The sequence below is a fragment of the Ambystoma mexicanum genome, chromosome 2q (assembly GCF_040938575.1).
Source record: "Ambystoma mexicanum isolate Mex_15411 chromosome 2q, UKY_AmexF1_1, whole genome shotgun sequence".
Classification (NCBI taxonomy): Eukaryota; Metazoa; Chordata; class Amphibia; order Caudata; family Ambystomatidae; genus Ambystoma; species Ambystoma mexicanum.
Genome location: NC_090924.1, coordinates 331,369,663 through 331,390,886, shown reverse-complemented (window position 1 = coordinate 331,390,886; position 21,224 = coordinate 331,369,663). Strand labels below are relative to the sequence as shown.

The following is a 21,224-nucleotide window of genomic DNA, read 5'->3' as shown; positions in this document are numbered from 1 at the left end:
GATGTTTGATCCTGTGTCTTGCCCTTCTCCTCCTCCCCTGGCACTTTTCCCCTTCCCTCTCTCCTGCACTTGCGCAATCTCAATGTCACTAGGCCTAGTGTCTATCCACCTATCCTTCAAACCCCTCCCTCTGCCGTCACCCCCTTTTTCTCTTTCTCACCCCAACTACCTCTTGCCATTCCTTCCATCCCCCCACCCTCCTTCCCTTTATAATTCTCCCTTTTCAAACTCCAATTCACCCTCCTGCCTTTTCTTTGTCTTTCCCTGGTTTCCTCTCCAGCCCTCTCCCAACATCATCTGTTGAGTATAATACATGTCTTTCTCTTGCCTCTTTTCTGATAGGTGATTTGATACATTTGGTCAACACAGACTCAGCCTTGAAGACTGGAGATTTCTGCAGCAACGCCCATTCTCTTTCTGTGGCCTCCAAAGCTTACAACCTCTCCTCAGACTTGATGCAGATCCTGATGAAGGGAAGGGTACTGAACGAGGAGCCTCTTAAACTGGAAGGGGGTGAAATTGTTGCACAAGGAAAACGTTCTGACCCTTTGAACCTGCTATGCTACTCCCACACACCTGGCTGCCAGTTCTCCATCCCTGAGGCCTTCAATAGCACTTTCTCTGACCTACCCGATGTCATCCAGGTCATCTTCGGTCTCAAGTCTAACCCCTTCCCCTTTGGCTACATCCACAACTACACCTTGTCCACCAAGGTTGCATCTATGGTGTTCCACACCCACAACGGCACTCAGATCCCTGTGGAAAGTCTTGACTCCAGCAAAGCCATCACTGTAATGGTCACAAACAGCACTGCAGCCAGAAATATTACAGCCGGTAACACCACTATAGAGGAAAGGGGTTCTGTCAATGTGGTTATTCGGACTTTGGTTGGGAATCGAGAAGCAGGACTGCACATTCGGGTTAGCTACCAAGTCTTGAATGGTAAGTCCTGGAGAAAAAAAATCATAATGTGACATTTGTGTGGATTTTTATTTTTGAAGCATTTTATTATTCCCATGTCTTGGCCTCATTCCGAGTTTAGAGGAGCGCTAAAAAGGGGTGCTAATTACGCTACTGTCACTTTTTTGGGCAATAACAGAATTATCGCTGTTTTTACTGCTCTGCTAAATCCTAAGTTTGGCTTTAAAGTGGAGGATTTACCTCCAACATAATGCTGGAGATAAATCATCCACTTTAAAGCCAAACATCGGCAGAAACAACACTCACCGTAATTCCATCAAAAACCTCATGGAGTCCTATGGACACCCAAAATGGCCACTTACACCGCCCTGCCATCACTTGGAATCCTGTGGTAAACCCACGGCACTAAGTGGTGGTAACGGTAACAGGCGAAGTTTGTGACAGGCATGGTTATTAGGCTGTATGGTATTCAGTGTTCAGTTCCTGGTGGGGCACAGTGAGTGGTATTTTCATTGGCGCGGGGAGTCGCGCACGACAGTACCTGTGATGTAATGTCCCGTAAAGTCACTCCAAGCTTCCTCGTGTTGCGCGGCCTTGTCATGGAGGGCCGCAGTTATTTTCTCCATTGTATATATGTTCATGGCAATTCGTAGCCAATCTTTTTCGTCTGGGAGGCATGGGGACTTCCATTTAATGACTAGTGCTGCTCTTGCTGCCAGTAGCAGGGGGGATACCAGTCCTTTTACGCGCACCAATTCATCGTCTTCTTCTGCAAGGCCAAATAGGATCAGAAGAGGGGATGGTTATCCATCCCAGGACCTCTTGCCAATAAATGCATACCTTGGGGCACTTCCACCACATGTGCCAGTAATCAGCGTCCATGCCGCATTGTTGCCAGCATTTCGGACTGGAGGTTTGGAACATTTTAGACAGTCTTTGTGGATCATACTGCCACCGGTGGAGTAATTTTACGGTGTGCAATTTGTACTGGGTGGTAATTGACATTTTGGCTGGCGTTTCGCAAATTCTGTCCCAGGCTTGTTGGTCGAATTCTCTGTTGAAATCTTTTTCCCCATCGCTCTTTGAGGCGCAGACTCCGAGTTTGGTCTTTAGCGATTAAGGTCTTGTACATGCGGGCTATTAAACCTTTAGTTGATTTGGTCGTGTCCAAGATAGTTTCAAAGGGCGTAAGCTCTCTTTGTGTGGTGTCCTTCCATTCTCTCCTTGATATGACCCCTTTCAGTCGCAGGTACAAGAAAACCGGAATCGGGTGGATTTGGAGGGCTTCTTCTAGTTTGATATCGAAATGAATTTCCCATTTCTCCACAGTTGGCCAACTCTCTCTAGTCCGGCATCAAACCAGGCCTGGTACCTGGCATGTTCGGGATTTCTTCTCGGATCCCGGGGGACGAGAGATGGCTTAGGGGGGAAGGCCACGCTGTGATTCCAGTCATCCCTTTCCCTTTCTTCCAGATGTTCCACATAGTGCCGAGTATTGGGTGATCGCGCAGGCGTTTCGTGAGCTTTGATCTGGGGACCCATAGCCACCCTGCAAGGGTTACGTGGACCATATTATCATTATCTAATTGGACCCATTGGAGGTCCTTTCTATCGCGCAGGTGTGGTATCAGTATTCTGAGTTGGGTTACCTGGTAGCATCGCTCTATGTCCGGGAGGCCCACTCCCCCCAGTTCCTTTGGAAGTATCAGGATATCGTATGGTATCCGGGGTTTCTTTCCGTCCCACAAGAATTCCAGTATGACCTTCTTGACCTGCCTGAAAAAGTGATCCGGTATCGAGATGGGCAGGACCTGGAAGGGATATAGGAAACACGGGAGGCTCACCATCTTCATTGCATTAAGACGCCCCATCCAGGAGATTGTGAGCGACTTCCATTTCACGAGATCAGTTTTGAGAGCATTTAGGAGTTGTGGGAAGTTTGCTTCGTAGAGCTGTGCTAGATCTCTTGTTAGGTTGATCCCTAGGTATCTCAGTGTGGGGCCCCCGATGATCAGGCCAAGGCGTTAGAGCTCGATCTGCTGCTCTTGGGAGGGTTCGTAGAGTAGAAAGAGGATGGATTTGGTTTTATTTATTTTGAAACCAGAGTGTCCCATATTCCTCTATGAGGCGTATCGCCCTTGGGATTGATGACAGTGGGTTTAATACATGGAGCAGGATGTAGTCTGCATACAAAGCCAGTTTATATTCTCTGCCATTGACTTGCATTCCTTTGACAGAGGTGTCTGCTCGGAGGGCTCGGGTGAGTGGTTCTAGGGAGAGTGCGAAAAGTATCAGCGAAAGGGGGCAGCCTTGTCTCGTTCCTCTACTAAGAGGAAACCAGCGGGAGAACTGGGGGTTCACTACTACAGAGGCTTTTGGGGCTGTATAGACAGCTTTGATCGCTCGTCGAACAGTGGGGCCCAGTCCTATTTGCTTTTACGTGGCCTCCAAGAAATGCCATTCAACTCTATCAAACGCCTTCTCAGCATCAATCGAAAACAGTGCTGGCATGTTCGGCGATGTTCTGGCCTCATGTATTAGGTGGAGGGTCTTGCGGGTGGAGTCTGCGGCTTGCCTGCCCAGGATGAAGCCTACTTGGTCATTGTGGATTATTGCGGGCATGTGCGACTCTAGACGTGCAGTGAGAACCCTTGTGTAGATCTTGGCGTCGATGTTCAGGAGCGATATTGAGCGGTAGGGGGCACATTGCTTGGGGTCCTTTCCTTCTTTGGTGATCACTGTTAAAAAGCGCTTCAGAGAAGGATTCGGGTGCCACACTGGAGTGGAGGATGTTGTTGAAGAGGTGAACCATGAATGGGAGCAGGGCATTCTGGAAAGTCTTGTAAAACCCTGCCGTGTATCCATCATTCCCCGGAGCCTTCCCCGCTGGGAGTCTTTTGATTGTCTCCTCGATTTCTCCCCCCGTGATGGGAGCATCCATGGCTTGTGTAATTTCCAACAGGAGGGTCGGCATGGCTACTTTGGTTAAATAGTCTGTGATCGCCTCTGAGTGCGGTGCGGCCTGCGGGGTGTATAATCTCTCATAGAAATTGGCGAAAGTTTTGGGAATATTGGGGGGACGATGGTCATGGGGTGTGTCTATATCGTGCACCGTAGGCACCCATCGCTCGCAGAGTTGGCCGCAGAGTCTTGCAGCGAGTAAAGCACCAGCTTTGACCCCATGCTCATAGTGCTTTTGCTTCAGACATTGGAGTTTGTGCACAATGCTACTTGTTTCTAGTTGCCGTAGTTCTTCCCTCTTGGCGTTGGCCTGTTTGATCTTGTGTGGTCTGTCAGAGTCCGCCAATTGGGCCATGAGATCGAGTTGGGTAATTTAATTTTGAAGTCTATTTTCTATGAGTAGGCGTTCTCTTTTCTTCGCTGCTCCCTCCCTGATAAGAATTCCCCTCCATGTGGCTTTGCCCTCTTCCAAGACTATGTTAATGGGGGTTTCACCTATATTGTTTTGCTCGAGTATTGGGTGATGTCCTGTTCAAGCTGCTCCCGAAAATGTGGTCCTTGAAGAGCGTCTCATTGCATCGCCATTTGGAGCTCCTCCGAGGGAGAGCCATCCGATCGAGGGTGACCGTTACCATGTCATGATCCGACCACGTAACAGGTGATATGCTTGCTTTGGTCGTTGCTGCGGCGAGTGCCGAGGTTACATATACATAATCAGTTCTGGAGTACGTGGCATGTGGTGTAGAGTAGAAGGTGAAGCCTGTCTGGTTCGGATTCATGCGTCTCCATGCATCCGTGAGATTGTAGGCATCCATCATATCTGTAACCCGCGAGCGTCCAGCGCCCGGTGAAAAGGTTGTGGACGGGTTGCCTGCTTGTCTGTCCATATCCGGGTCCATCCACGTGTTGAGATCGCCTCCTAGTATCACTTCCCCCTCTCCCTCGTTCATGACATTGGGGATTGTTTGTTGAAGGAACCGGGACTGTCCAGTGTTGGGTGCATATACGGATGCGAGTGTGATGGTGGTGTCCTGTATCCTGCCAACCAACACAAGTGCTCTACCACTCAAGTCTGACCAGGACCTCAAGAGCTCAAATCGGATTGTTTTGTTGACTAGAATACCAACTCCAGCTTTCTTCAGCAGGCCGGAGCCCCAGTATTCTGTGCCTAGTTTGGCATAGAGTACCTTCCTTTCTTCTCCTTTGCTGTATTGGGTTTCTTGTAAGAAAAGTACCTCTAGATTCGCTCTCTTGAATTCTCGGGACACTAGCGACCTTTTGGTGGGAGAATTAAGCCCCTTGACGTTGAGCGTGCCAATTTTAAGAGTGCCATGCCTGTCACCCGATTCGTCACGACCGGCGATCAGTGGTAAGTCCTGTGGATTCGCTAATCACGTCACATCGGCCTTCGCCGAGAGTCGCCGCCGTGGAAGTATTCTGATAGCTGTCCCGAGCCGAATGGGACTTCAAATTTTTGTGTATCCCACCCCCTGCCGCCTTTTAAGGGTATTGCACATAATACCTGTTGTCCTCAGTTCTAGCTTTTCGCACATCATTTTTGTTACGCTCACCTGGCTCCCACAGACGTGTCGATCGGAACTGGACAGCTGCGGTCTCCACCAATGTGACGCGTAGGGCCGAGATGACGGACTGGACTGGCCCACCTAGCTTCGTTTGCTTGGCCCGTAGGAATATTCTTCTGCAAATGGAGAAAGGGAATTAACCACCCGTGGAGTTGAGCGGAAATCCCCCCACCCCCGCTGTTCTCCCCACAGATCGCCTTTGATATCCCCTCTTATAGTCCCACCTGATGGTTTGAAAAGATGAGCTCTCCATCCTGCAGTGAGCGCAGGGGCGCGTTGATAACCAGTTGCTTCACTGGCTTGAAGGAATTGGTGAGTTCCAGAACAATATTGACTCCGAGATTCCCGGCAAGAAGCCGTAAGTATAAAGTTCGTAAGAGTTCAAATGCCTGACTTTCACTCTTGTCCGATTCCTTGCAGATTGCAGCTTGACCCTAATGAAGAGTTCCTCGTGGCAACCGGTAGTATTCTGGTAAGGATTTGTATTTTCCAACACAGTTCGATAAAATAATGTCAATATGTAACATGTTGCTGGTAAGTCTATTGTGGTGAGGAGGGTTCCCCTTGTTAGTCCCTTTGTTTCACCTTGCTGTCCTTTTGTTTCCCCTTAGGGGCCGGGGTTCGGCAAAGATGCAGTGGAAGCTGCACCGACCTGTGAAGAGGAATAGTACCCCCAGTGGTAAAATCAGCTAAGTCTATGGGGGGGTAACTAATATTCCTCTGTGTATTCCCTTGGCTCACCTTGCTTTTCTTGTCTTCTCCTTAGGTGCCAGAGTGCGGCGGGAACATGCAGGAGGATGCGGTGGAATGTGAAGATGCTGCGAAGGCCGGTGAGTTTAGCGAGGCGCTGCAGCAGGCGAGGCGACGCGCATAAAAGAACTTCTTCCTTCCAGCTCGAAGGCGCGATGGATCGGGAATTCATGTAAGGATTAAAAGGTATTGCTCTTGTTCTAACCTTTTCTCCTTCTTTCTCCCTTTTTCTAGGAGCTCCAAACTCGAGGCGGGCGTGGCAGAAGGCTGGAAGCAGACTTGCAGGCACGGTGAGCGTTACGCTGCTGGATGCAGAATAACGCGAAGCGTGTGCTGCTCTTCGGGCGTGGTTTAAATAGCCTCCAAAGTAGTCCCAGGTAAGTATTCCTCCCCAGCCCCGCCCGAGTAAAAAATAGCCCCTAAGTAAAGTAGTCCCTTCCAAGCCTCTTTTGGCTTGGAGCTCTTGCAGCATGGTCTGCATCAGGTAAGTTTGCAGAATGGTCTGCATCAGGTAAGTTTTAATCTATGAGCCTGGTGCCTATGGCTCCAGGACTGACTCTCCAAATGAGCCTGGCGCCATAGGCGCCAGGGCTGAACCCAAATAGCCCCTAGCAGGGGTTGTTGGGCTTGCTTAGGATAACTTGATGCCTGCTTCCGGGGTTGCTGGACGTGGTCTGGGTCCCCGGAGGTAGACATCATGACAGCACTCCCCCCCAAGGCCCCTCCTAAAGTCGTTCTTCCCTGTGGTTTCGGTTTGTCTGGGAAATTTCGGTGGAATTTTTTCACCAATCGGGGTGCATGAACATGGTCACTAGGTTCACATGACCTTTCCTGTGGTCCGTAACCTTTCCAGTCGATTAAATAAAAGAGTTTTGACTTATCAGCTTGGAGTCCAGGATGTTCTTAACTTCAAATTCAGGTTCTCCGTCTACAAGGATAGGGTCTGGTGGCTTGGTTAGTCTTGTCCCTGGTTGCACTGGCTTCAAAAGTGACACATGAAAGACGGGGTGAATTCGCATATTAGCAGGTAAGTCCAACTTGACAGCCACCGGGTTGATAATGGCCTTAATAGAGTAAGGTCCCAAATATCTGGGGTTAAAGGTCCGTGTTCCCTTTAGAGGTATATGTTTTGTGGCTAACCATACTTGGTCCCCTATCTGGTATGGTGGAGTATCACTTCTATGCCGATCAGCATCTTTCTTGTATTTTTATTTCGCCTGTTTTAAATGCTTCCTTAAAGGCTTGTGTAATCGTAGCGTTCAGATGGTCCACTGCGGGCATTTCTAAGTGTTGGGGTGAGTCAAGGTCCGAGGTTCGAGGATGGTACCCATATAAGGTATAAAAGGGGCTTTGTCCAGTTGCAGAGTGTACTGAATTATTGTATGCATATTCGGCGATCCAAAGAATGTCTTTCCAATTACTCTCAGTCTGATGTAACATACAACGCAGGTATTGTTCGAGAGTCTGGTTGTTCCTCTCCGTTTGACCATCGGTCTGGGGGTGGTGACTGGTCGATAACCTCACATCGATTTGCGCCAATTGACAGCATTTTTTCCAAAAATGTGAAATGAATTGACTGCTCAGGTCAGAGACCAATATGGACGGAAATCCGTGTATGCGAACAATGTTTTCTAGGATCTCCTTGGCCAGGATTGAAACTGAAGGTAATCCCTTTAAAGGAATAAAGTGGGCCATCTTGGAAAAAAGATCCACAATAACTAGAATGGTGTTAGATCCATTGCATGGGGGTAGATCAGTAATAAAGTCTAACGATAAGGTGTGCCATGGTGTAGGCGGAATGTCTAAAGGTTGTAAGAGTCCAGCTGTTTTTTTCTTTTGACTTTTGTTTTGGGCGCAAATGCCACAAGACATCACAAATGATTTAATATCCTTTCGCCAGGTGGGCCACCAGAATTGTCTTTTAATTTTGGCTTCAGTTTTTGCAATACCTGGGTGCCCCTCCATTAGGGTATCATGATAACGGGAAATGACTAGCTCTTGTAGTTCCTTGTGTGGCAGAAATAGCCGCCCTTGGTAATAAGGCAGATCATTGGTGACAGAGTAGTCTGGGCCTTTTTTTACCCAGTCCTGCAGGGCTGTAGGATCAAAGAGTTGCTGGATCTTTACCTGAATGTGCTCTAGTGTCTGTAGAGTAGTCATGCCAAGAATTCTTTGTTCGGAAATTATAGGTACTGGTTCTGGGTTCACTTCTGCCTCTCCCATCCCTATTCGGGATAAGGCGTCTGCTTTACCATTCTTACAACCTGGTCGATAGGTTATTACGAAATCAAACTCAGCAAAGAACAATGCCCATCGGAGTTAACGTGACGATTGGGCCTTGGCTGTCTTTAAATACTGTAAGTTCCGGTGATCGGTGATCACAGTAATGGTATGCCTGGCACCGAGAAGATAGTGCCGCCAAGCCTTGAAGGCGGATTTAATGGCTAATAACTCCTTGTCGGTAACCGCATAGTTTAACTCTGGTGCCGAGAACTTTCTGGACCAAAATGCTACTGGATGAAGCTTTCCAGTTTCAGGGTCCTTTTGAGATAGGACAGCTCCCAGGGCTAGACTGGATGCATCGGTTTCCACTATGTATCGAAGTTCAGGGCGCGGGTGCTTTAACACAGTTGCAGACGTGAATTTCACTTTCAGCTCTTGGAAGGCATTTTCAGCTTCTTCAGTCCACATAAAGCGTTCATTTTTTCGCAAGAGTGCTGTGATGGGATGTACAACATGTGAAAAATCCGGGATGAATCTGCGGTAGAAATTGGCAAAGCCGAGCATGCTTTGTACTCCTTTAACTGAATTTGGTGATGGCCACTTAAGGATTGCATCCACCTTTCGTGAGTCCATTCAGACTCCCTTTGGGGTCAGGATAAACCCAAGGAGTTCAACTTCTGTGGCATGAAAAACGCATTTTTCCAGTTTTGCATATAGTTTGTGCTGGCGCAATTTCTCAAGGACTGCTCGGACATGCTTCACATGGTCAGATTCTGAAGAGGAGTATACTAGAATATCATCGATATATACGACAACACAAACGTCAATGAGTTCATGAAGGACATCGTTCATGAGGTATTGGAAGGCTGCTGGTGCATTGCACAACCCAAAAGGCATCACCTGGTATTCGAATAACCCATACTTAGTGCGGAAAGCAGTCTTCCATTCGTCGCCTTATTTTACACGTACCAGATGGTATGCCCCCCGGAGATCTAATTTAGTGTATATACAAGCGTCCTTCACTTGGTCTAGTAGTTCAGGGATCAGAGGCAATGGGTATCGGTTCTTAACAGTTATCTGGTTCAATGCGTGGTAGTCTATGTACATTCTGAGGTCACCTTCCTTTTTGGGCACGAAGAACAAAGCTGAAGGTGCAGGGGACTTGGATGGGCGAATAAAGCCATTGGCAAGGTACTGGTCCAAGTATTGTCATAGGTGAAGGTTCTCAGGTTCCGTAAGGGCATAGATCCTGCTACAATGGGGTTGTGCACCAGGTATGAGATCGATTTGACAATCGTACAATCTGTGAGGAGATAAGGTGTTTGCCTGTTCTTTTTGGAAGACATCCTGGAATTCTTGGTATTCTGGAGGTAGTTGCATGACTGCTGTGGTTACTGTGGCCAGGCCTGCGTTCTGACTTTTCTTTGTTAACAGGTTTGTGCACAATCCGGGAAGGTTATTCTCTTCTCTCGCCAATCAATACAAGGATTATGTGTTTCCAACCAAGGTATCCCCAGTATTATTTGGAACTGTGGGGCTTTGATTAGATCAAACACATTAGTCTCTCGATGCCCATCCTGACCCAATAGTGTCATCTCTGCGGTGGAATGAGTTACAGGCCCAGAGGCAATTTTAGTTCCAGCGACTGTGGTGATGACATCTGAGGTGGTTTTTCGGCAGAGAGGTAGATTCATCCTGGAAGCCAATTCATAGTCCACATAGTTTCCTATGGCCCCGCTATCAATGTATGCCCTTACTGCGTGCATACGCGATGGCTGCCCTGGATCTACGAGGACCATTAGTATGATGAAATGCGAGGTCTGAGTATCCTTCTTCAAGCTCGGCAAGCAGACCTCTACGATTGTCGGGCTTGATCGTTTCCCGAGTCTGACTCCATATGGCTTTTATCAGCAGCTCCTACCATCTTCTTGGGTGGTTTTACAGGGCAATCCCATAGAAAATGCCGAGAAGTTCCACAATATAGACACAATTGCATTTGCAGTCTCCTTTCTCTTTCCTTCTGGGTTAAGGATCCTTTAACCCCTCCTATTTGCATGGGTTCTGAAGCATCTGCTCCTTTGGGGTTAGCGTGGGTTTTGTCCAACACCCGATTCTCAAACTTGGCTCCATCAGCCTTTCTGTTCTGAAGTCTGTGATCTAACTGGACCACTAAGTCTATATATTCAGCACAGTCTTGAGGTGGGTTCACGACTTGAGCCAAGACATCCTTGAGTTCTCCTCGAAGCCCTCGATGAAATAATGTGATTCGTTTTACCTCAGGCCATTCAGGTTCCACTATCAACCTATTAAAGGTTGCGATGTAGGATAGAAGGTCCTGGTTACCCTGTCGTAGGGACAAAAGTTCGTTATCCAGGGCCTGTCCTTGGAAGTGCCGGGCAAATAGTCTTTCCATGCTCGTTTGAAAGCCCTCAAAATCCCAAAGAATTGGGTCATCCTGAGTAACTAGTGGAATTGACCAATCAGCTGCACTACCGCTGAGATATGACAATACAAAGGCTACCTTGGCTTGATTGTTTGGGAAGGCTCCAGGTCTGCATAAAAAGTGCAAGCGGCATTGGTTCATAAACACGGCAAACCTTTTGTGATCTCCGGCAAAGCGTTCGGGCGGAGCTAATGGAATATTTCCTGCTAGGTTTATTTGCACAGGGTTACTCGATAACACAGTAGCTGGATTTCCCGCGGAACCAGGTAGGGGTGCTTGTCCAGCCTGGCTTTGCAATAGTTGCCTAGCAAGGTCATCAGTTCGCTCCTTTGACAAAATCAGTTCTCTCCTAAGAGCATTGGTTTCTTGATGGGCGGAATGCACTTCGGCCCTCATTTCCCCTAGTAATTGGGCCAATTGATCAGTCTCTGAGGTATCCATAACGCCCCGGTGGGAATTTGTGGGTAGGCTTCACGTTCTGTTACGCTCACCTGGCTCCCAGAGAGGCGTCGATCGGAAGTGGACAGCTGCGGTCTCCACCAATGTGACGCGTAGGGCCGAGATGACGGACTGGACTGGCCCACCTTGCTTCGTTTGCTTGGCCCGTAGGAATATTCTTCTGCAAATGGAGAAAGGGAATTAACCACCCGTGGAGTTGAGCGGAAATCCCCCCAACCCCGCTGTTCCCCCCACAGATCGCCTTTGATGTCCCCTCTTATAGTCTCACCTGATGGTTTGAAAAGATGAGCTCTCCATTCTGCATTGAGCTCAGGGGCGCGTTGATAACCAGTTGCTTCACTGGCTCGAAGGAATTGGTGAGTTCCAGAACAATATTGACTCCGAGATTCCCGGCAAGACGCCGTAAGTATAAAGTTCGTAAGAGTTCAAATGCCTGACTTTCACTCTTGTCCGATTGCTTGCAGGTTGCAGCTTGACCCTAATGAAGAGTTCCTCGTGGCAACTGGTAGTATTCTGGTAAGGATTTGTATTTTCCAACACAGTTCGATAAAATAATGTCAATATGTAACCTGTTGCTAGTAAGTCTTTTGTGGTGAGGAGGGTTCCCCTTGTTAGTCCCTTTGTTTCACCTTGCTGTCCTTTTGTTTCCCCTTAGGGGCCGGGGTTCGGCGAAGATGCAGTGGAAGCTGCGCCGACCTGTGAAGAGGAATAGTACCCCCGATGGTAAAATCAGGTAAGTCTATGGGGGGGGTAACTAATATTCCTCTGTGTATTCCCTTGGCTCACATTGCTGTTCTTGTCTTCTCCTTAGCGGCCGGAGTGCGGCGGGAACATGCAGGAGGATGCGGTGGAATGTGAAGATGCTGCGAAGGCCGGTGAGTTCAGCGCGGCGCTGCAGCAGGCGAGGTGACGTGCATAAAATAACTTCTTCCTTCCAGCTCGATGGCGCGATGGATCGGGTATTCAGGTAAGGATTAAAGGTATTGCTCTTGTTCTAACTTTTTCTCCTTCTTTCTCCCTTTTTCTAGGAGCTCCAAACTCGAGGCGGGCGTGGCAGAAGGCTGGATGCAGACTTGCAGGCCCGTGAGCGTTACGCTGCTGGATGCAGAATAACGCAAAGCGTTTGCTGCTCTTCGGGCGTAGTTTAAATAGCCTCCAAAGTAGTCCCAGATAAGTATTCCTCCCCAGCCCCGCCCGAGTAAAAAATAGTCCCCAAGTAAAGTAGTCCCTTCCAAGCCTCTTTTGGCTTGGAGCTCTTGCAGCATGGTCTGCATCAGGTAAGTTTGCAGCATGGTCTGCATCAGGTAAGTTTTAATCTATGAGCCTGGCGCCTATGGTGCTAGGACTAACTCTCCAATGAGCCTGGCGCCACAGGCGCCAGGACTGGACCCAAATAGCCCCTAGCAGGGGTTGTTGGGCTTGCTTAGGATAACTTGATGCCTGCTTCCAGGGTTGCTGGACGTGGTCTGGGTCCCCGGGGGTAGGCATCATGACAATTTTCCTAGCGAGGATCTGAGTCCCAGTTTGATGCCGTCCGAGTTGAACCAGGTGCATGCAGCCGGTCTACTGTCAGACCGCCCATGAGGGTCATAACCACGCGACCCCCATCACAAGTATTATCATATTAACATTTTGAGCCCCCTCCCCCCACATCTTTGAAAAATCAACTTGAGTTACAACTTAACAAGCAACAACAACTGTTAATGTGAAATAGCAAATGTAATGATACATGCGGTTTCCAGATTCATTGGCCGCCAGCAGGTCATCTGTTATAGCTCTGATGGAAAGTTTGTTGTGGGCCGGACCTGGTGGGTGTAGTGTGCCGGTCTCCAGTGTGTTGAAGAGTCTCCGAACCATGATTCCTGAGTAGACCTAGCCAGGTCGAGAAATGTGTGTGTACCGCATCATTTGGCACTGTCCGGCGTATCATTAGGTCATCTGTATTTTCTGGCTCCTCTGACTTTCTTCCTTTTCGGGCCTTGAGGTCCCCATCGTGCTCTATCCTGTGCTGGTTCAGCTTGTGGTCCTTCTTTGGGGTCAGTGCCAAGGAGATTTGCGATACAGTCTCGAATTTCCTCTTCAGAGCAGAGTGTTATCTTCCTGCTTCCATGTTCAAACGTGAGGGAGAAGGGGTATCCCCACCTATATCTTGTGCCTTGGTCCTTGAGCCATTTAGTTAGAGGGCTGCAGAGGCGTCGCAGGGCCAGAGTGAGCGAATATAGGTCCTGGAAGATGGCTATTTGGGCTCCCCCGAGGGTGAGGGCGCCACCAGACCTGGCTTTCGCGAGTATCCTTGTTCTATCTTGGTACCTATGAAATCTGGCCAGGACCGACCTCTGGCCCCCTGAAGGGCCACCAGCTCTATGTATTCTGTCTATTACGGGTTCGTCAATATTCTCATCGGTGGTTAGGATTCTGATGATGTCATGTATGGTATGCTTGAGGTCCTCTTCTGTTTCTCCTTCCCGTTCCGGAATTCTGAAGAATCGCAGGTTGTTTCGCCTTTCCCTATGTTCTAAATCGTCTATCGTCAGACGGATGTCTTCCACTCTTTTCTCTATATTGCGCATTCAGAAGTCCAGTTGGGCTTCTAGTGTGTCGATTGAGGCTTGGTTGTTCTCAACGCCCTCTAGTCACTCCTCGATGTTATCCACCCTCTGGGTCATCTTGTCAATTTTGCCACCCAGATTGGCGCCCATATTTCTGATTTCGCTCAGGAGGGCGGCTATGTCTCCCTTGGTGGCTGTCGCTCCCGTCTCCGAGGGTTCCGCTGACATCGTGTAGTTAATTTCTGGATCAGGATATGGCGGAGTGTAGGCATATCTGAGCTTACTTTTGGTGCTCATGCGATGTATGGGTGCGAGGAGGCACACGCCCCTAAAGCGGGGGCACTACCGTCAGCACTTGATGCAGTAGACCGGTCCTGGGGTGTGTTGTGAAGCAGTGTCCAGTGTGTCCTGGCGAGCAAGGGTGTTATGGTGGGAGGAGGCACACGCCCTGAGACCAGGGGCCCTACCCTCCAACTGTGTCACCCTCTGTTCACGTTGGCTTCAGCCTTCGGCTCTGATGCAGTGTCCGAGGTGTTCCAGCGCTATTGGGGGTCAACTTGTAGGCCCTTTTAGGATTGTGTAGAAGGGGGCTCCGGGCGGGAAGCCTAGTCCTAGCAGAGGCTCAGGAAGAGCGTACAGAGGAGGGCACACGCCCCATGAGTGGGGGCCCAACCCTCTGTATTGGCTTCGGTGTGGGGGTGAGTTCAGGTCCGCCCTCGCGGATGGAGCAGCGCCGTTCGCTTGTGGAGTCGAGCCAGGCGCTCCTCCAGGGGAGAGGGCACAATGATCGCGGGATGGGCCTGAGCGTCGCCGGGTGGGAGGAGGGCACTCACCCGTATGATCGTCAGGCCCCGGACTGTGTAGCGTCCGGGGCTGCCACCGCGCACGCCACAGTGCAGAGAGGGCGGGCCCGTCCTCACACACCCAGGGTCCCCCCACTCTGCGGGGGCCCGAGGACAGAGCGGAGGGGCAGCAGCCGTCGAGGGGAACCGCAGCGCGGCTCAATGGTTCGCGAGAGGTGGGTGGGCGGAGCCGATAATCCCGGTCCTCTGCAGGTCGCGGGGCACGATGAGGATGTTGCGCAGAAGGCCTGGAGGGGGAGGCACAGGCCGGGAGACTTTTCTCGGGGCAGACCGCTCCGATTTCTTCCGGATTTTCGCCCGGTGTGTGGGGGTCCGGTTCCTACAGCCTGGACAGCCGTTGTTGCGTGGGTGGGGGGGGTCAAAAGAGGGGGCTCAAGCCACTTTTGAGGCCCGTGGGTCGGAGCTCACACGGAGGAGATCCACATCCGATTAAATTCAACTTTTAACACAGTGACGCTATTAGAGAACATTCAATGACGTTGGGAATACCATCTTAATTCAACTCTAATACAGTGACGCTATTAGGGCATATTTCTAAGTTCAACTTTAACTCAGTGACTCTATTGGGCACTCTCAATGATGTTGGGAATACCGTCTAGATTCAACATTAGCACAGTTGATGCTGCATTAGGGCACGCTTTCTAAGTTCAGCTTTAACACAGAGATGTTTTTAGGGCACATTTTCTATGAATGAAGCAGGTTTCTCCTTCTTTGCCGATGCCCACAAGTCACTGTCCAGACTGGATACATTTTTTCTACCCGTCACTATTATTGGGATAATGACAGAAGCAGAATTCTTACAGAGGGGTATCTCAGACCATACAACCCTTTAGATTAAATTAACAGGAAAGGTGCGAAAAGGGGAAAAGGTGTGGAGATTAAATGCCCGCTTTCGTAGTAATCCCAAAATTATTGAAAAGGTGGAGGAACGTACTGAAGAATACTTCACCCTGAATGAAGGTACTGTTAACAGTCACAATACCATTTGGGAGGCTAATAAACCAGTAATAAGGGGACACGCCATAGCGGCAATAATCAAACACAGGAAATAAAGACAAGCCGTAAGAAATCGGGAGGAGCAGTATGGGACACAAAGGACAGAGGTATGTACAATTTTGGCAAACAGATTGATACTATTTATTTGTCAATTTATACACCGAGACCAATGTGGATTTGTACCTGGGAGGGCAACCAGAATTAACCTGCTGAGGGTGCACAATGCCTAAGGGGAAGATTCTCTACTGTAGGTACCACACACACACTTGTGGCCCTTGACTCAGAAAAGGCATTTGACTCGGTAAGATGGGACTTCCTATGGGCGGTGCTGAGAAAAGCAGGATTTGGACCTCAATTTATCTCATGGGTCAAACTATTAAACACCAACCCCCATGCAGTGGCCCGAGCCAAAGGGTACACATCGCACGATGTTCCCCTGCAAAGGGGCACACAGCCAGGATGCCCATTGTCTCTGTTACTGTTCCTGATGGCAATCAAACCATTAGCAGAGATGATTGGAAGGGATCACATTTTACAGGGTTTCAGATGGCCAAGGGGCAGTGAGGACCAAATATCCTTGAATGCAAACGACATCCTGATCTACCTCATGGGTTCAAGGTCTTCGGGCCCAAGGGACTGAAGACCAATTCAGGGTCTCTGGGACCACAGCGGGTTATTGATATAGATATTTTATTTCTATCGCGCTCATACACAAGTGTTTTAAGGGTTAAGGATTAACTGAGAGAAATCAGTGCTATACTCGGTTAAGGGAGGGGTAGAAGCAATCCCAGAGGGAAGCCGATTGACGACCACAACAGAGCCCTTTAAATGCCTGGGTTTAAAAATGGATATGAAGGACAGAGATTTTCTGAAAGCAAATTTAGATCCGATACTCTCGAGGCTGCAAGATGACATCAGACATTGGGTCAATCCACCCATATCACTGGTAGGTAGAGTCAACCCCTTCGAGACTTCTCTATGTGCTCCAGAACACCCCAGTGAGAATACCGAATGAGGTCTTCCAAAAGATCAAAAGCCTAAAAATGCTGATGTGTTCAGTCTGGATCTCCTGGACATACAGAAATCTTACTGGGTGTCACAGCTGCAAACAGCGAACAAATGGATATTTGCGAATTCGGACGCTACCCATCTTAGACTAGAGAGGGAGTTGATGGAGGGACACACACCGATACAGCTATTATCTGAAGCCCCCAAGAGGAATTGCTACCACCAGCAGGACGAAGCATAATAGAGATAAGGAAGAAGGTTAACAGGGCAATGGGGTGAGAAGGGAGCGTGAACTTGGAATTGCCACTTTGGGGAAATCAGGCACTGCCCAAAATTAATAAACTGCCCAATCAGACTCAAACATCTTGTGAGAGGAGTTGAAAGAAGGGGCAATTACAATATTGTATCAGAGTATTGTTACTTTCATGTCCCCTCCGCTGACAAAGCTGAACAGTAAGTGAGATACAGATATGGGCACCCCCGAAAGAGAGAATTAGGTAGAAACTTTATTGGTACCCAGAGAAGCTAACATTTCCAGTAGGTTACGACTAGTACAATATAAATTAAGTAGAATTTACTATACTAGGGAGGGATTGTATTGGATGGCGAGGGATACACACAATCTAGAGCTGCCCAAGGATACTACTTCCACTTTTCCATCCCAGGCCCTCTGTACGGCACTGGCTTCTCACTTCATCTCTAAAACCCAGGACATCCTGTCCACCCTCTCTCAACCTCTCCTGCTTCTCCCTCCACCATCTCCTCCTCCTTTGGCCCCGTTGCGACGCCCCCACCTTCTCTGCCTTCCCTCTCTTCTCCCCGATAAGGTTTCAAGACAAGTCCAATCTATTACAACCTCATCTAAGCAGATCTTTCCCTGCTCTTCCAAAACCTTCAAGGACCACATTGACACCCTCTCTCCAGCCTTGGCTAACTTCTGCAGCCATTCTTTCACCCATGGAACCTTCCCCTCCCCTCTGAAGCACTCTCTTGTGCACCCGCATCTCAAAAAACCGTCCCCTCCCTTCCAGCTAACTATCATCCGATCTCTATCACTCCTTTCCTGGGCAAACTCCTAGAAAAGCTGGCCATCTCCCAGCTTAATCTTCACATTAAATCTGTTGGTTGCCTCCATGACCACCAGTCTGGCTTCAGAGCAGCCAGAAGCCCAGAAACTGCTCCCGTGAACATACGTGAAGACCAGCTCTCTAACCTTGATTCTAACATCCCATCTGTCCTCATCCTACCTGATCCCTCTTCTGCCTTTGACACGGTCAACCATGCCATCCTGCTCAAGCAGCTCTGTGATAATCTGGGTATCACCGATCAGGCTCTGGCCTGGCTGACGACTTTCCTCTCTGACCGACCCACCCAGGTCCAACTGGGGTCCTTCTTCTCCTCTATCTCTCCACATGTGGTGTTCCCCAAGGGTCTAACCTTTCTCCCTGGTTGTTCAACCAATACCAATTCTAGTGCTATGTGGATGACACCCAGCTTGCCTTCAGGCTCTTCTCTGCTGCCTCTTCTCCTTCTCTCATCCCATACTGTCTATCTGCAGTCCAAGAGTGGTGTGCCGCCAACAATCTCTGCCTGAATGCCAGTAAGACAGAGATCCTCCTCATCAGCACACCTGCACCCCTTTTTTCATGCCACTCTCTGGCCGACCTCCCTTGGCACTCTCCCTGTTCCCACCTGTGAGGCTAAGAACCTCAGGGTTGTCTTCAACTCCACACTCTCCTTCTCTCCTCACATTTCCGATATCTCTAAGAAGTCTAACTACCAATTGCACCTCTTCAGAGCTATTCTTCCTTTCCTCTCGGGGGGCGTGGCTTGATGGCTACGTGAGGGGACGTTCCTTGGAGGAGCTCCCGATGATCCGATTTTGATCCTGGGAAGAAGTGATGGTTTTCGGCGGACTTTCGAGTCCACGGTGCATCCAAGGGTGCATGAAAGTGGGGGGCACATGGCGAGTGCCCTCCCCACCAGCGAGACTGCATATCCACAGAACTGGACTTCGAAGAAGGTGGCGGTCGCGCAGTGGAAGGGCAGCACCCAAGATGGCCGCTCGTGGACAAAGGGCCATAAATGGTCCGTGGAGCTGAAGACAGAGCCGGCCGGAGCGGGGCGAGCCCAACTAGAGGGATGCGTTGCATGCATCTCTGGCTGGTGGCAAGAACATAAGTGCGGGCCCCCACTGAGGAGGCCCTGGATTGTGGCGGGCCAGCAGAGCGAACCCGAGTTCAGCGGAGCCTTGCTGAGGAGGGGCCGGCGAGCGGACCCCGCAAGGCGCTCCGCAGCGCCGGAGACACAGCTGGGCGCGTGTGACCAACCAACGCAGCAGGATGTCTTCCAAGGTGGTGCGACCCCAGATCAAGCAGCCCATGATGGAGGCCTACGCCAGGCCGCCCCCGGGCGCGGAAGGGGGCAAGAGCAAAGAGGCCCCTGCGGCGGCGACGGACCCACCGGGTACTATCCAGGAGGTGCTGGCAGCAATTGCCGACTTGAAGGTGGCTTGGGAAACGAAATTGGGCCTGGCCATGAAAGAGCTGCAGGTGGCCCTAGACCTTAAGATCGGAGCAGTCCAAGAAGAGGTGAACCTGTTGCGACAGGACGTGCGAACGATCGCGGAGCGCACTGGGGAACTGGAGAAAGAGTTGGCCCTGACCACGGAGGCGTGCAATGCACATGCTAAGGAGCTTCATGCCCTCGTGCAACGAGTGGGAAATCTGGAGGACAGAGCAGAGCAGGCAGAGGGGCGCACCAGGCGCAACAACATTCGCATAGTGGGTGTTCCGGAAGGAATGGAAGGACCGAACCCCACAGAATACGTTGAAACCATGCTCTTGCAGGAGATTACAGGCGGGGAGCTGACCCAGGGGTTTGCGGTTGAAAGGGCGCATAGGGCCCTGACCAGGAAACCGGCCCCAGGAGCCCCCCCGCGGGCGTTGATCGCGAAGATCTTGAACTATCGTGACCAGGAAAAGATTCTCAAATTTTTCCGGAAAGGAGGTACGATAGAAAGGGGGTCAGCGAAAATAACGGCATATCCGGACTATACGCTGCTTGTACAGCGTAGTCGAATGAACTTTGGATCGGTGAAAAGGAGGCTTAGAGAAGCAGGCCATCGCTACATGTTGCTCTACCCCGCTAGGTTAAAGGTGTTTTATAAGAATAGATCCCTCTTCTTTGAGACGTTGACTGAAGCGATGGAGTGGCTGGATATGCAGGGTCGACCTCAGGAACCGGATGTCCAGACAGAAGCGGCTGGAGATAAGTAGCACATTGCTGAGGCACCCGTGAGGCCATAGTTATGACATTGGGACTGGAATATAGAACGATATTGTGCTTGTGGGGAGGAAGTCATGGTCCCGTTGAATGCACTTCTCCTAAATAGATGACTGGGAGCTCCTAGGAAGCACCCTCTGAACCCAATAGTAGTACACTTAGTTAGGTCATTGTTAGATAGGTGACGCCCCGTGGGATCCTTGTCCTCGGTTACGAGACAGGTCCAGACGTGGGTAGGCCAGAGATTCAGGGATGGAGCTGGGCTATTGTTGGGGGTTGGTAGGGAGGGGGGAGTTGTGTGCAGTGGTGTGAAGTTGGGTGGGGTAGAGGGGGGTACTGTTTGTGAATAGAAGGGAGAGAGCCAGAAAATGAACTAGCACGGGGAGCATTATGGGAAAGGATGGGATGGGGATAGTCCGACCAGGAGGCATCGGGTAATCTCAGAATTGTGACCTTGAATGTATGGGGCCTTAACAGCTACCTGAAACGTAATAAAGTGATGCTGTACTTAAAGAGGATGCGTGTAGACATAGCCCTGCTGCAGGAGACTCACCTTACTAGGGAAAGGCTGGAGGTGGTCAGGAGAAAATGGAAGGGCAATGTTGTGGGTGCGGCCTACTCAGATTACGCTAGAGAGGTTATTACTTGGGTGGCGCCGCATGTGCCGTTTCGGGTGCTTGACTCTATGGTGGACCCGGAGGGTAGAATGGTGGTGGTAACGGGTCTCCTGGAAAACAGGGAAGTGCATATCATAAATTTGTACGCCCCCAATAATGACACAGCGGCTTACTTTAGGACCCTCTACAGTAAACTTGGCCCCCTGGTAGGGGGTACGGTAGTGTGGGGGGGGGACTTTAATTGTACCATGAATCCCAGGATGGATAGGTCCAAGGACAGGGCAGGGGAATTGGCACCGGCGGCCAAAGCACTGGGTACCTTACTGAAAGACCTAGGCCTAGAGGATGTTTGGAGAAGGCTGCATCCCACGGATAGGCAGTATTCACACTTCGCAGCGCCACATGATTTGCACACAAGGCTAGATTACATGTTTGTAACAGCCGAGATAGTGAGAGAGATAGAGGGAGCGGAATACAAGGCCCGAGTACTATCTGACCACTCGCCCTTGGTGGTAGACTAGAGACACCAGCCCCCAAAACCGCGGATCCCTACATGGAGACTCAGG

At 50.0% G+C, this 21,224-nt stretch overlaps 1 protein-coding gene across 1 annotated transcript in view; it reads left to right on the top strand.

The window, feature by feature from the left end:
- The window catches only part of PKD1 (polycystin 1, transient receptor potential channel interacting), a 1,742,473-nt gene that overhangs the window by 896,766 nt on the left and 824,483 nt on the right, over positions 1 to 21,224 (top strand). Inside the window, exon 23 of the mRNA XM_069647332.1 lies at positions 343 to 942. Coding sequence (XP_069503433.1) covers positions 343 to 942 — 600 coding nt within the window. The remainder of the gene's footprint in view (positions 1 to 342; positions 943 to 21,224) is intronic.